Here is a 16266-nt window from a genome sequence, read left to right as displayed (position 1 = left end):
GAAGGAAGACCCAGTTTACCCAGGTTACTCGGCAACACTCATTGTTTGTTTGCTAATTTGTTCATTCATTCAACAGACATTTGTTGGGGGCCCAGTATGTGCCGGAAAAGGTCAATAGCACTAATCAAGAGTCAGATGCATGAGTATAAATCCCAAGCTCCCTGGGAAGGTTCTGGAAAGCACTGACCACTTTCTTGGCATGTTTAAAGGCTCATGAATCCTGCAGATGCTGCTTAGGCAGGATTTACACCTACACAAATTGTCTTCTTTCCCACTCTAGGGCCCTGTCCAAGTCCAAGACTTCTCTCTGTCTGTGCACCGGACAGACCTCCTTGACAAATTCTAGGTCAGGAAGAGAATGAGGAAAGGGGAGGGGAACGGTTTGAAGAGATGTGATAATTTTAAAAACACTATTATTTCTTTGGTAGACATGCAGTCTTTAAAATCATTTCTGTAAATAAATGACCTCCCCCACCAAAAATCTTTGCAATTTTCTGGTTGCTAACATCAACCTTTAATTGAAATAGAAGCATGTCTGGGCTGGGGGCTGTGATCTAGTCCTTGCTGGGGGGTCGGGGTCAAGAGAACTGGGCAGCAGTCACAAATCTGCAATCCATTTCCAAGACTACTCACTCAACTTCCACCCGTCTGTTTTCCTAACCTGTAAAATGTGGATACTGCTATTTCTCATCCCTGTCTCACAGGGAGCAGTGATGCTATAAAAAAGTTGACACAGGTTGATAGAAGTAGAAGCACTTGTAAAATGAGAATGTCTGAAAAGGCAAGTATCAAAGACACAGCATTAAGAAATGTAAATAACATCTCGAGTTTTTATAAAACTATCGAGTGAATAGCACAAGGCTGCAAGGTTAACACAAGTGGAGGGTGCGGGTGCATCGGTAACAATCTTGGCTCTATCTGCCCAACAGGAACAATGATGTTTCAACAGGCAATTCCATTTTTTACCTGTTGAGAATAGGGTTGAAAAATGAGAGAATAGATTTAGTCACATTCCCAGTAGGTCATGTGCATCAGCCCTGAAAACAGGTCCTCAATCCTCAGCACTCCTTGGCACTAGTTCAGGGCTGTATGTAGTGACAGCCTCCACTCAGCATCATTTCCAGGCCCTGCTTTTTCAGCCTTTCAATAAATGAGAGGAAAATGCCTTTGAATAGAGGAGGTTTGGATCAAAAGGTAGACTCTTTGAGATAATTTAGTTTGTGGAATGATGATATAATAAACCAGCTCTATAGAACACTTCCCTTGCTATACCCCAGGCCAAACCCCAATCTCATTAGATTGATATATGTCCAGAGGCACATAAAAATGCATAACAGTCTATATAAGCATATTGAATTTGTCCTGTATATGAAACCTAAACCTATAACTCAGGAGGAAAAGAATGAAGTCAAAGTGGAGACTGTGTACACAGCTGGCATCTGACCAACTCCACAGCTCTGCAAGCCAATGTTTTCCATTATCACAGCACTTCATTCCCAGGACTCAGGTGAGAGGCTGTCACTGGGCACTCATGTTGTATGGCCATATCCAGTCATCTCTGTGATGCCTGGACAAAGGGAAGAGGTATTTGGGTAAGAGTCTGCAACTTCTCAGACTCCTGGTCCAGGCTATACAGGGGAGGGAGAGAATGTAGTATTGAGCTGGTATCTCTCACAGACCTTAAGTGATGCTGTGTCTACACTCTGTAGGGGAGGAGGGTACAATCTCAAATCCTAATGAGCTCTGGAACGAGATTATTTCCTATCCAGTTAAGACCAGCTTAGCTGCAAAACATTTATTTGTTATTTTGAACATGGGGGACTTTACAGAGTCCACAGAGGCAAGGGCCCAGGCAGGCCATCTTCACGCATGACCTACCTAATCACAGCACAGGGCACAGGTGTGTCAGATCATGTGAATGTGGCTTTTCTGTATATTAAACACATTGAGCCTAGGTGCAGTGGCTCACACCTTTAATCCCAGTGCTTTGGAAGGCTGAGATGGGAGGATGGCTTGAGGCCAGGAGTTCGAGACCAGCCTGGGCAACATACTGAGACCCCGATCTCTACAAAAAATAAAAATTAGCTGACATGGTGGTGGTTCTTGTAGTCCCAGTTACTCAGGAGACTGAGGTGGGAGGATCACTTGAGCCCAGGAGTTTGGAGTTCAAAGTTACAGTGAGCTATGACCACAACACTGTTCTCTAGCCAGTCTGGGTGACACACAGAGGCCCTGTCTCCTAAACAAACAACAACAACAACAACAACAACATGAAATTGAAGCTGAGCCAAGAAAGAACCCCGAGGCCTCCCAGGGCTGCCAAGACAAGCAGTCCAAGCTTCTATCTGAGGGGGTAAAGGCACCTCCTCATTCCTATCCAAAACTTCCTTAGAGGTCTGGAAACACTTTTCCCACGGTCTTCCTCTGTGTTTCCACAGTACCCTACACAAGTGTCTATCATAATATGTCTTATGCTGTGTCATCATTGTTCCCATGGCTCTGTCTCCTCTACCATAGTCATGTCATGGGCAGCTAGAGCAGCTTTATCTCCAGCACCTCACAGAGTGGCTGGCATTTCAATGGGGCTCTTAAAATGTTTTTCAGAAAGATGCAATGGCTTGCTAAATGGCTGGATGACTTGATGGATGGGTTGGTGGATGGGTAAGTAGGTGGATGGGTGGGTAGGTGGATGGATGGGTGGGTGAATGGGTGGATGGATGAATGGATGGATGGGTAGGTGAATGAGTGGGTGAATGGGTGGATGGATAAATGGATGGGTGGGTGAATGGGTGGGTGGGTAGGTGATGGATGGGTTGGTGAATGGGTGGATGGATGAATGGATGGATGGGTAGGTGGATGAGTGGGTAAATGGGTAGATGGATAAATAGATGGGTGGATGAATGGGTGGGTGGGTAGGTGGATGGATGGATGGGTGGATGGACGGGTGGGTAGGTGGATGGATGGGTGAGTGAATGCGTGGGTGGGTAGGTGGATGGATGGGTGGGTGAATGGGTGGATGCATAAATGGATGGATGGGTGAATGGGTGGGAGGGTAGGTGGATGGATGGATGGGTGGATAGGTGGGTGGGTAGGTGGATGGATGGGTGAGTGAATGGGTGGATGCATAAATGGATGGGTGGGTGAATGAGTGGGTGGATAGGTGGATGGATGGGTGGGTGGATGGGTGGGTGGGTAGGTGGATGGATGGGTGGGTGGATGGGTGGGTGGGTAGGTGGATGGATGGGTAGGTGAATGGGTGGGTAGGTGAATGGATGGGTGGGTGAGTAGGTGAATGGATGGGTGGGTGGATGGGTGGGTGGGTAGATGGGTGGATGGGTGGGTGGGTAGGTGAATGGATGGGTGGGTGGATGGGTGGGTGGATGGGTGGGTGGATGTGTGGATGGGTAGGTGGATAGATGAGTGGGTGGATGGTTGGGTGAGTAGGTGGATGGATGGGTGGGTGGATGGGTGGGTGGGTAGGTGGATGGATGGGTGGGTGAATGGGTGGGTGGGTAGGTGGATGGATGGGTGGGTGAATGGGTGGGTGGGTAGGTGGATGGATGGGTGGGTGGATGGGTGAGTGGGTGGATGGGTGGGTGGGTAGATGGGTGGGTGGATGGGTAGGTGGGTAGGTGGATGGATGGGTGGGTGAATGGGTGGGTGGGTAGGTGAATGGATGGGTGGGTGAGTAGGTGAATGGATGGGTGGGTGGATGGGTGGGTGGGTAGATGGGTGGATGGGTGGGTGGATGGGTAGGTGGGTAGGTGAATGGATGGGTGGGTGAATGGGTGGGTGGGTAGGTGGATAGATGGATGGGTGGATGGACTAATGAACAGAGCATTATTTCCTTCTTCTAGTTTCTGTAGCTTCTACTCCTGGAAGTAGAAATATTATCAGAAATTCTGTTTTCTAAATATTTTTGGACACAAAAAAGCAGGAATCCATAAACCGGGATGTGTCTCTGAAAGTCCACGGCGAGTTTGCACATCTAAAGGGGTTCAATAGTTCAGAAAAGGCTCCAAACTCTGGGTGCCCAATGTGAAGGACATCCATCCAGGTTCAACTACAGCTTATTCACAGAGACCTAAAGTCAGCTTTGATTCTCCTCAAATTCCTGCACGTTTTGCTCACGCTGGGAAGATTTTAGGAGAAGTTACCATAAAGATTTATGCTACTTTTTGTTTCTTTTTTTTCTAATCATACTAGGAAGTACTGATTTACCCTCATAGGAACTTGGCAATACTCCAACTGCACCCACTCCTGTAGATCTACAAAGTGCAGATGACAGAGCGAGAATAAGGATGAGAAGAAAAACGTAAAGGGCGGGGGGAGGAAATGGCAACAACAACAACGAAAATAATGTTAAACAGGAGGGCTGCCTTCTGTCCCTCTGGCTCAGAAATCACTCAAGATCTTGGTCCATTTCGGAGTTGTTCAGAACTGATAACTGTGTGCACACCCCAGAAAAGGACTTCCAAAGCCGCGAGGTAGTGAGTGCAGGGTTTTAGCTCCTGATGTGATGAATGTGCATGCTAAAATTACCTTGATCTCCATTACCCAGCTGAGAGATGTCAAAAGAGTAAGGCATCAGGAATGAGTCCGCCCCCGTGGCTTAAAAGCTTGCCTGTCAGTCTACACTAAACAAACCCTGCCTTGCCACAGACAGAGGAAAAGCTTTACCCCTGGAGGTGCAGCCATTGGCTGGGTCGATTTCCTTTCCGTCAACTTTAAATGCCCAGCGGCCTGGAACATTGACGTTTGTGGTCTCCTGGATATTCACGATCTCGGGGGTTCTTGACCCCGGGAGGCTGAAGAAATTGGTGAGGTTTCCACCATTAAATCCTGCCTGCAGCACAAAAGGAAGACAAGATTTTTGAGTACAAAAATCCCCCATGGGTTAACTGGCCCGACTACCTTATTTTTAAAATCCAGCACCTCTAAAATCAAGAGCCCTCTTTTCCTGGAGTCATTGGGGCCAGCATTCTAGGTGAGAAAGGACTGCCTAGTTCATGTCATAGCCGAGTCAGGGTGCCAAACATGGGCAGGACTAGCCTCGTAGTCCACCTGCGAGATCAGACATGCGTCTCTAGTTAAAAGCTGGTGGCAGGATTCCCTCCAGGATACTGAGCCACAGAAGCAGAGAGTGCAGTGACGGAAACACGCGGGGGATGAAGTGGAGAGCCACCCACCTGTGCCATCACTCCACCAAGACCTGTCAGGGGGTCGCCGCCACTCGCCGTCCCCGTGGTCCAGTTGATTTCGTAATAATTGAAGAGGGTGAATGTATAGGAGCCATCGGACACCAGGACGGCCTGGAAGGTGTTCACCTACAGGATGGGAATGCACAGTCTCATGACTTGCACTCCCCAGGAGGTCCTGGCCCCAAAGAGGTCCTCCCCTCACCCCGCGCCCTCCCCACCCACAGGCAGCGCAGAGCTGCTCTGCAGCCAGGCCCTCCAGCTCTGACTCCTCTCTGAATTGGTTCTCGCCTCCGGTGGGAAAAGCAAGACATGTGGGATTGTGCGTCTAAAAGAGAAATTGCCTGAGATAAACCCAGAGTCTGACTCAGCGCCCACTTACATCTCTGACTTCTACCAGACAGAAAATTCAGAGGCCCGGCTAAGCGTGTGATGATATGAAAGCACCTGTAGATGGCAGCATGAGAATAAACTACAGGAAAGACTCGGCCGGGGACCAGGATGCAACCACCGGTTCCCCTTGCAGAGCGGGTTGGAAGAGGGAGCAGATACCAGTCCGTGTGATTAAAGTGGCCGTGTGGATTGTGCTCTCTCCCTTTCCGGAAAACAACATTAATCTTGATGAGATGTCTCCCCTTTTAAAAATGGAAGTGGGAAAGTGATTTTTAAAAAGCACTTTGTGGGGAGAAGTTACTCCTCTAATTGAGCATTTGTGCATCACTTTATTTCTGAAAATCGTTAACATTCATCTGTACCCCAGACCAACGCTAAGACGGGTGATCGTATTGGCCCACGCCTATCTTATAGTTAAGAAAACTAGGGACTGCGGGAAATGAGTTACTGGAAATTTCACAGTGACCCAGCAACCAAAAACGGGATTTGCGCCAGAGTTCCCAGTCCATCTCTCAGATCACTGCCATTCCATGCTGTCTTCATTTTAAACTTTTTAGGATAGAGATGTTATTTAAATTCATATGAAACTTGTAAACAGTTTTCAGAAATAAGATGTAGCAAACCCTGTCCTTTATATTTTCCTCTTGCTAATCCTTACCCCTTGTCACATGTTTTCAAAAAATTTAATAGAAATAGAGTTAAAAGGAGAGGCTGCATTGACCTTTTTCTATTCAAACCTAGCACTTTTCCCAGCTGCCTGACACTATCCCGGTTAACACTCTGTCTGATGCAGAGGAAGACACAAATCCTTATCCTGTGTAATCAAACTGGGGTAGAGGATCTTGGAAGCCCTAAATCTCCCCATTCTAGATGATCCCAGAAAGAGAGGCAAGCTACAAGTAAGAAAAGCCCTTTTTGTAAAGAACTTTTCTTCCCACGCTCTGTGCTGGCCACGGCTGATGGCGTTTGTGATAGACTTGCTCAGGTACATGCCTTCGGCCTCTGGCCCCATTCAACAGAAGAGGAAAGTGGGACACAGAGATGAGTGAGCAGTAGGCTCAAGATTGCTGTAAGGTCACCAGCAGGCTCTTGTTCAAGGGACAGGGGCAAAGTCAAAGTCACACAAGGACTAAAGCTAGAGCCCCCTTCAGACCAGGATTCTCCTTCAGAAGGGAATTCCTTCTCCCACAGTGAAGCTGGAAATATCTTTGGTCCAAGCAGATCTCAAGAGCAATCCATTTCCAACCCCTGAAGTCACCTCTAAACCAACCAGCCATCCCAGTGACACCCCAGAGGCTGACTGCCACCCGCACGCACCTCAGCTCACTCTCACACATTCCTGCACTACAGAATTCTTCAACATTCATTCTAAGACTCTTCTGGATAAAAAACCTTTTTTGCTTCTGAGGACTTCAGCGATACCCGGAGGAGGCAGCTGAAGAAAGAAGAGTCTGGGATTTGGAGTTGGAAGACTTTGGTCTGAACTCCTGCTCTGTCTCCTAGGAGATTTGAATCCTATCCTTTTTCTTGCCACATGAACGAGATACTTGGCCTCTCCCGGCCTGTTCCCTTCCCTTGAAATTGGAGACAGCACTTGTCCGGGAACATTTTGGGGAGGGTTAAATGATATGCAAAAATAGCCTTCAGCACCAGACACATAGCAAAACCTCAATAAATATTAGTTTTCCTTCCTTGAAGTAAACATATCCCCTTTCCTTCCCTTCTGCTGGCCTCACATGAGAATTTTTGCCTTGGAAAGACCTCTCAAGCCCTGTGTTTAGCTGGCCTGATTATACGTGTTTCTATACAGAAGGGGAAACATGGAATAACGGGATGAAAGAGGTGGGGCCAATTTCAAAGATGAGGATGGATGAACACTTTTGCAGCTCCAGAGGACTACATCATCTTTTTTTTCTCCAAGGAGCTCAAAGCACTTAGATGTTACTTCATTCATCCTCATAGAAAGAGTTCTCACCTAGTTCAGAAATTTACTCCAAAGTATAAGCCATAAAGTATCTAAATTATCTTGCCATTTTTATTGCCAATGGAAGATTTTTTGAAAAACTGGTGGTCAGCATTTGATAGGCATTTCTTTCCCCCACCCCATGACACTAAAATTTATCGATTGCTGGCATGCTGCATTCTAACGCTGTAAGATATGAGGCTTAAAGGACATAAAACATCACCCGAGGAGTCGTTAGCGATCCATAACGTGACAGAGGGAAATGTATGCTTCTTTAGAGGTTATTTCTAGCCAATGCATCGCTGTTTAAACTTGTGTCTTTCTGTTCTACAGAACCTCTTAGCGATAAAGTGCTTCTTGATGCTCTGGCTAGAAGGTGCTAAAACATAATGTGTTCGTGGTGTCGCAGCTGTGAACTGCAAACCCAGCACTTTTTCACCTCTCTCTAACTCAGTCGTTTTTGTTCCACCCCTCAACAACTGACTCGTTGCCAAGGAAATTGGAAAACAGATGGAATTGGAAATAATCCTAAGTAAGGGGAGGGCAGATTTTTTGAGTGTCTTTGCTTACTAGAAATTATACAGTTGAAGATGTGTCTACTACTTCAAAACTCTCCACTGGCAAAGTCACCCAAACAAGCTGCAGGCTTTTGTGAAAACTGCATTCTGTCCCTTTATGTAGAAAGTTGATTATCTCTGAGATAATGGCAGTGATAATCTTTCTTATTTGACTGCTCATTTGGGATTTCAGAGCAGATGTTGAAACTTTATTCATGAAACGCTTTCACTGCCCACTCTAATTAACACCAAATATGAATAATTTCAGCCCTGGTCACAATAAAAAAAAAATGTCACAGCATAATAAAATGAGCCAGATCATTTGGGCCCAAACTTGGGACGCTACTTTTCTCTTCCAACCAAATTTTACTGGGGAGAGAGGGAGGAAATTAGGGATGGAGAGAGGCATTTGTACCTCGGGCAAGAGAAAAGGACCTTTGGGTCCCTAGATGGGTCCCTAAGCATGTGGCCTGGAACGGGTCTCAGTGCCTCAGTCACTCTCCTGCAAAACAGGAATGTCACTTACAGCAGGAAAGTTTCTGAGGGTTTTTTTTAAGGCATTAGTGATGATTTGTGATAGGGGTGACATATCTTCTGAAATATTACAGCTGACTGGGCTGGTTAACTGTGATAGTTCCCTCTGTTTCCTGCAAAGTGGGCAGCAAGACTCATTAGTTTAACTCAAGGGAACTGACACTCCTTAGCTCCAATAATTAGACTCTTTCACGGTAGCGAAGATGGACAAGAATTAGATGTCAGGTTATGAAGTGGAAAGCGGAAAATTTGAATTATTACAGGTGTGGTGCTGCTGCCTCCATAAAACGTGACTTCCTCCCATGTCACAATGAAAACCCAAGTGGCAGAGAAGGTTGCCATGTCTTTGAAGTACTTCCTGATGTCCTTGGTGGCTCTTTTCAAGATGACAGGGTCCATGGTCTCTCTGTAATAGATCTCGCCTCGAATTCCATTGTGCACATCTGCCCAAAATGGGGCGATGAAGGCCCTCCCATCCGTCAGGGGAAAGGATTCTGGCGTGAACTGGCTCACTAGCACATTGAAGGAAACAACTCCATTGTTATTGACCTACGAAAATAAGAGAGGTTTTGCACAGTGGATCTGAAACCATAACAACTTCAGAGTCACAAACCAAGACAGACATTCGCCTAATTGTATGAATGAAAACAACTTTTAAACTACTGAATTAGAACCCCCAAACACCGGCTTCCATTGCTCAAACTAAGAGGTTCGTTTACTTCCAGACAAACTCATTGGTTTTCCTTCACATTCAATTTGTAACCAGCTTCATTTCTGATTAATAATCAGTCTCATTTTCATGTTCCCTATCCTGTCTCTATTACACTTATCAAATGTTCCTGAGTTGTGCTTCTGTGTGTGTGTATGTGTGTACTGCAGGTGAGATGTGCATGTGTGTGTACTGAAGGGTTTGTGAGTACTGGGATGAGGTGTGTGAGTGTGTGTTTGTGTACTGGGGTGAGGAGTATGGGTGTGTATGTTCTGGTGATGGTGTGTGTGTGTGTGTGTACTGGGGTGAGGAGTATGGGTGTGTATGTTCTGGTGATGGTGTGTGTGTGTGTGTACTGGGGTGAGGTGTGTAAGTGTGTGTGTACTGGAGTGGGGGTATGTGTGTGTACTGGAGTGGGGGTATGTGTGTGTATTGGGGTGAGGGGTGTGTGTATACTGGAGCGTGTGTGTGTACTGGAGTGGGCTTCGTGTGTATATTCTGGGGTAGGGAGTGTGTGTGTGTGCACTGCGGATGGGGCGTGTGTGTATACTGGGATGTGTGTGTGTATGTGTACTGGGGATGGTGTGCATGTGTGCTTGCTGAGGTGGGACATATATGTGTGTACTGGCGGTGGTGTGTGTGTGTGTATATTGGAGTGTGTGTGTACTGGCGTGGGCAGTGTGTGCATACTGGAGTGGGTGTGTATATATGTATATACTGGGGGTGGGGTGTGTGTGCTTACTGAGGTGGGATGTATATGTGTGTGTACTGGGTGTGGTGTGTATGTGTGTGTGTATACTGGGGTGGGTGTGTATATGTGTATGTACTGAGGGTGGTGTGTGTGTATGTATATTGGCGGGTGTGTGTGTGTACTGGGGGTGGTGTGTGTGTGTATGTGTGTACTGGGGGTGGCATGTGTGTGTGTGCTGGGCCAGACAGGGAGTAACGTGGGTACTAAAGACAGATTCAGGGTCACTAATACAAAATAAGCAGGAAAAATAAATAAGCATGGAAGTAAAGTTAAATTTGAAAATTCAGGTGCCCTATGTTAGGCCTCGCTTCCTATTTTATGACAAAAGAGGAGTGTCAGAGAAAGATAAATCAAACACTCCTTCATCCAACTCCAGTCTCCGATGAAAATATTCTGCTTTGGGTGAGACATTTAAAAGACCTCCACTGATGTCACAACCACTCCTGTGCTCAGAGCAAGGACAAGGTTAAAACCTACAGATGCCCAGTTCCATTCCAGCTCATGTGGTGTGATAGTGTCTTGGTACAATCACTGCATAAAAATGGAGGCATGACTACTTTATACTGTTTATGTAAATGACTATCTTATGGTGATTTCTTCATGATTTGTAAATGGCTTAGTAAACCAATTAGATAGGAAACCTTACTGGAAATCACAAGCCAAGATATACCCTCAGTCTACAAGGGACCTGTAAACAATTCAGCCTCTGCCTGAATCTGCAGCTCTGTACGTTGGTAGATAAGCTGATTTAACCCCGTGGCTGACATGGCTTCAGCAGCAGAGGTGCCTGTAATGGGAACTGCAATTCTTGGATACAGAAAACCTGGAGATAATTTTCCTATACATTCCAATCATATGTTAAGTTCCTGTTAACCAGTAACATTATGGACATTAACAGTGGCCCAGATCCCAGAGGCAAGTTATCAAGGCCTGGGCCAAGGGTAGGTCTACATGTTGGGAAGCTAGGCTTTGGGTTTGGAAGAGACATTAAGAGCCTATTGTCTTCCAGTAATAGGGAACATCCTAGAGGCTTGAAGAAAACTGCACTACTCAAAGTGTTGGAAACGCAAGGAACAATTTACCCTCAAATAAATCTGCCTCAAGCTAAGGAACCTCCTGTTGCAAGGGCAAGAAAAAATTCTTCAGATTCCATATCACACAGTGCAATAGAGAAGAAAAACTAGCTTAACTGGGCTTCCAGCACGGAAGTCCTCACTCCCTTATTGCCAAAATCAGGTCAACACAACCCAAAACTTAAAACCAGCTATTACAAACACAGACTAGGGAGGCCCTGCCGTGAATAGAGCATAAAAGGCGCTTCAGGATGTCAGAGTGAAGTGTTTGCTAGGGAACAATAGGTGTAATTAAAACACACAGACTGGCAGAGGAAGCTGGTGATGACTCACATGTGTCTTGATTATATCCTATGGTTGAGATCAGTGGTTCTCAAACTTTTGTGGGCATCAGAACCACTTGGAGGACTCATTAAAACACAGATTACTGGCTCCTCCTCCCAGAGTTTCTGACTCAGTAGGTGTGGGGTGGGACCTGAGAAATGACATTGCTAATGAGTGCCTGTGTGACCCTGCTTCTGCAAGTTCAGGGACCACAGTTAGGTAATGGATTAGTGAACTCTTTTCTAGTGAGAATCACCCCGGAGCCATAAATCAAAAGTTGGAGAAGAGAGAGGTCCCAGACGTAGAGATGGCCAGAGGTGGACATGCTTAGGGTTGCATTCTTCCTCCAGGGGTGTGGTATAATCCCTCACCCAGTTCTTTAAGGCCAACAATAAAGCCAGGCTCGGCTGCTCTGAATCTTCCTCTTCATGTGCAACAGTTTCGCTAGCAGCAAACCCAATGATCCAAAAAACCAAAAATAAAAACCTAAGAACACAGGTGCCTAGGAGAGCTCTGATCACAAATGGGACCATTTCTTAGTGTGGGTTGGGCGATGGAACCCTCTGGCCTATCTACAGACCCATATTGAGGGTGGCCAATTCTGCAAACAACTTTGATATAATAGTTGATTACCCCTCTACTGTGTTCCGACTCTGCTTCAAATTGGTAGGAAGCCCAAGAACAGCAGATGCCTAAACTTTTCACACCCCCAGAAGGGAAAGAAAAATGATATTGCTCCTACCGTGGTTCATTGTATCTTTTTATCTCGTTGAGTAGCAGAAATAATGTTCATGGCATTGGGGCTTCTGCTTCACTTCTATGTTTAATCACCCACAAAAGCAATTTATTGCCCTGTATACTCCTCCACTATGAACATTAGCTATTAAATATACCTTTGACTTTCTTAATCATAAAACCTATCAGCTCATGAAATCTCAGAACTTGTCATTTTGGCTGCCAATAAATCCTCCCTTCCCAGAGCTCTGGAAGAGGATACTTAAAATGCTTTTCTTAATGACAAACAAAAGGGAGGGCCAGAGAACAACAGATGGGCTGCTTCTCCACTTACATAGACACTGCGGTAAGGAACGCCAAAGAAGAAAACTGGGATGGCCAACTTAATCTCAGATGAGCTTCCATCATCTACTTTAGGGGTTTTGGTGTCATTCTGCCAAAATGGATACATGAGCTCCCTGGGCTGAGCTGTCAAGAGAGATGATGGTTAGATAGATGGCAGCTCCCTCTTCCGTTTGGTAAGCTACATCTCTCCTACCTACTGAAGCCAGCTTCTTTCAGTAGGGCTTGCAAGCTGAACGCAAGTCATACTGCCCTGTCATTCATCCTAAACCTAGGCCATACACAGCGCAGTATCTTCTGCCTCTGGGAAACGGGAGAATGGGAGTGACATTGTTTCTCCATAGGAGAAAGCACTTTGTGCATGTTCTTGCACTTTCATGCATCTTGGTGATATCTATGGCTACAGCTGGCTGGAAATTTGTGGAATTTCCCTGGAACCTTGAGCTTTCTGGGTACTGAGAGGCAGCCTCTAGGTCTGGCATGGCCACAGTTTTGAAGCTCCCTTTCTAGCTCAAGAATTCCACTATCGTGTCTTTTCCTGAAAGGAGTTCCCTCCCTCTTGCTGCACAATTGGAGAAAACCCCAGATCCCAGAAGGAAATAAACAACATTAGGAACTGGGACAAAAGTGGGAGGAGAGGATTTGTAGTAATTGGCTCATGAATGACCTTGACTGAGGGCTGGCCCTGCAAGAGGCTCTTTGCCCAACTCCTTTTTACAAAAGACAGACATGAGATCCTCCGGGGTCAGAGGGTTGGGTCCTTGAGAACTCTTTGGAGAGAATGAATTGCAGGGCTCTGATTTGTCCTCCTGGTCACCGGAGAGCCATCACACAAACACACACTGCACCCCGCCATGACAGGGTCACCTCCTCTCCTGGCTTGCTGCTCCCAGGTTTCCCATCCATACTGTTGCAAGATGTGGCTCAGTTTTGTGGGAGAAATGAGACAAGTTCCCTAGGGTCTGCATCACTGAGGATCAAGTCCAATAGCATCTGTGAAATAATCTACATTTTGGGTGTTACTTTTCTCTGCCTCTGTCCTTTCTTCTCCTGAATGAATATAAGACAATAGGACACTATCGTTTTCTCCCTTTTTTCCTTTTTTTAAATTTCTCATTCTCGGGGACAGGGGCAAGACCATTCTAGGCAACGGCCACACTTCTTGCGGTACCTGCTTGCTGCCATGAGATGCCAATGCCCCCATTCTCATGTCCGGCCTTCTCCTTGGGAAAGTCCCTGCTCTGTGCTGATGGAAGCAATAGGCTGGGGAGCAAGTGGCCAAAGACCATCTTTGCTCCTTTGGGAGGCTTTTAGTGAACAGACAACAGGTCATGTAAAAGAGAGTGCAAAGGGGCCAGAAAGCAGGCCTGTTGCACCAGGCCAAGAGCCAGCTCTCCAGTTCTGAAGCAGGGAGCAAGAGGAGTTCTGCCTCAACGGAGGGCTAATTTCTTTCCAGGGGCTGACATCCAAGGAGAGCAGCGAAACTAATCCGGTCATTAGTGTATATGCATCGTCCAAACCCCATAAGTTGCTGAGAAGCCGCCCAAATTTGAGGCTGTAGGAGGCGCTGTGTCGGGTCATAGGAGCTCTGGGCCCATGAGCTGTATTTAATGTTACAACCAGCAGGTGAAAAGGGGTCTTCTAACATTTCTATTTACATAATAGCAACAAATTAAAAATTCCTGGAAGATACTAATTAAAAAAAATCTTCATAATCTCTACTACAGTATTATACACAGGTACTTATTTCTCAAGTTAACAGTAACAAATTACATCCTGGCATGGATTTATCCTTCATGGGGAACTTTTTAGGAGTCGTGCCCAAGTATGAATGAGGGCTGAAATTCACACTGAATTATCATCATTTGTATGGAAAGATTAATTGGTATTTTGGGCTGCATTGACTGGCCAATCTGCATAGGGAATGGAAAACCCGTAATACCGCACGGAGGAGACAGAAAACCGTGGCCAGGGAGAATGACCCTAACTTCCTCTTCTGATGCAAAGGTGAGGCAGTTTGCAAGATTCTTCTCTTCGTGGGTGATCCTAATTAGTTCACAATTTTGAATAGGAAAGAATGGACAGTTAAATATTTTTAATTTTAAGAAGGATACAAACAATAAGAATATCTAATATGGTAAATAATACTTGTCAAATGAAAGAAAGGGTGCTAAATACAAGGGCGTAGGTTTAAACTACAGTAATTAACACCGCAGAAGCCATTATTAATTTATATATATATATAAAACTGTTAGCAGCATGGCCTATCAATAACATCAGTGTTGCTAAAAGAAAGAATATCCCTATCCATGCTTGCCCTAAGCTGAGAATTTCACAATAAACATAGCTATGTTTCCAGGATTTTTTTTTCCCACCAAATAAAATGTACTTTCTTGGAGCTGAGGTAGGAAGTTGAAGTCACGGGCCCTTTTCATTCTTGTGAGGTTTCACACTATGATTTAACTGTTTAAATTCACCCATTCTGGAAAAACATTAGCGCTGCATGGGGGCTTGACATGTTCATCTCAGACTTGTACTCATGTGCCACTTGAACTAGACAAACTCGCAAAGTAAAGAAAGGTGCCTTAGCATTTTAGCCATAAAAAGTTAAAATCTATGTAGACTGCCCCATCTTTGTCTAAAATCCAAAACAACAGTAGAAAAAAAGGTAAGTGGCCTTTCACTTACCCAGGGCAGCGCTACACAGAGAAAAAGAAGGAATCACTGAAGGAAAAAATTGTCTTATTTAACTTTAAGTTTTAGATTTGGGGGCCATGTAAAAGGTCACTGATACACAAACCACTGACATCAATGCTTTTGTAATTTCCTAGTTTTTGGTCAAAATAAGTAGATTCTTTAAAGTCTCCACCACAAATTAAATGCCTTACTGGGAATCAGTGATCAGACATGAGGTGCACATACACCTATCTTATCTACTTTTAATGGAAATAATTTTGCATTATTTTAAAGATCTACTCCACTAGCACAGGGCAAGCTGGTATATACAAATAGTGTTTGATGTTAAATAAGAAAAAAGTGGGAATATAAGCAAACCTCATTTAAAGTTAATGAATTTTACCCTCGATAATAGAATTTAATTACATTTTTCTTTTGCATCTGTAGACACACATGCACCTGCCGTTACAATTATGGTTCCAACAAAAGTGTCTCTTTATCAACTCAAGAGCATGCTAACTGAGAGCTTTATGGAATTCTGTAGTACTCACCTTGGTTCCGTACAAGTGCGAAGATGAAAGAGACCCAAACTCTAAGGAATGATGAATAATTCATCCTGGAATTTTAAAAAGAAAAAGAAAAAAAAATCCCCAGCTTGCCAGAGTAAACAGAACACCAGGTGTGTTTGGTGGCGAATCCCAAGACCATCAAAACCGTCATAGAACAAATTCACATAACAACATCAACATTGCTGAGTCGGGCTGAAATCCCCTGAATGCTGGCAGGTCCTCCTAAGTTCAACACTTCATAATCAAATTAGACGCCCAGAAGAAGCCAGTCTGGAAGTGTAATGAGATCATTCAAACTGTCAAGTGATTATTTAGAATCAGTGCCAGTGGTATGAGTAAAGGAAGGTCTCCCCTCTGCATCGAATAAAGCGCCGAAAACTAGGACCCAACGCTAAAGATGCATGCGGGTCCCGGGTTGTGTGTCTGCAGCAGAAACCACACC

At 45.2% G+C, this 16266-nt stretch overlaps 1 protein-coding gene across 2 annotated transcripts in view; it reads right to left on the bottom strand.

The window, feature by feature from the left end:
- TECTA (tectorin alpha) overlaps positions 1 to 15918 on the bottom strand; it is an 84757-nt gene extending 68839 nt beyond the window's left edge. For both annotated transcript variants that reach the window (XM_055273503.2, XM_055273504.2), the window contains exons 1-5: positions 15807 to 15918; positions 12572 to 12705; positions 8907 to 9194; positions 5190 to 5327; positions 4681 to 4846 (exon numbers count right to left, since the gene is read on the bottom strand). In XM_055273503.2, coding sequence (XP_055129478.1) covers positions 4681 to 4846; positions 5190 to 5327; positions 8907 to 9194; positions 12572 to 12705; positions 15807 to 15870 — 790 coding nt within the window. In that variant the 5' untranslated portion in view covers positions 15871 to 15918. The remainder of the gene's footprint in view (positions 1 to 4680; positions 4847 to 5189; positions 5328 to 8906; positions 9195 to 12571; positions 12706 to 15806) is intronic.
- Between the last annotated feature and the right edge of the window lie 348 nt (positions 15919 to 16266).

Source organism: Symphalangus syndactylus, chromosome 3 (assembly GCF_028878055.3).
Source record: "Symphalangus syndactylus isolate Jambi chromosome 3, NHGRI_mSymSyn1-v2.1_pri, whole genome shotgun sequence".
NCBI lineage: Eukaryota > Metazoa > Chordata > Mammalia > Primates > Hylobatidae > Symphalangus > Symphalangus syndactylus.
Note: the sequence above shows the minus strand (reverse complement) of the source record. Positions and strands in the feature narration are given on the sequence as shown.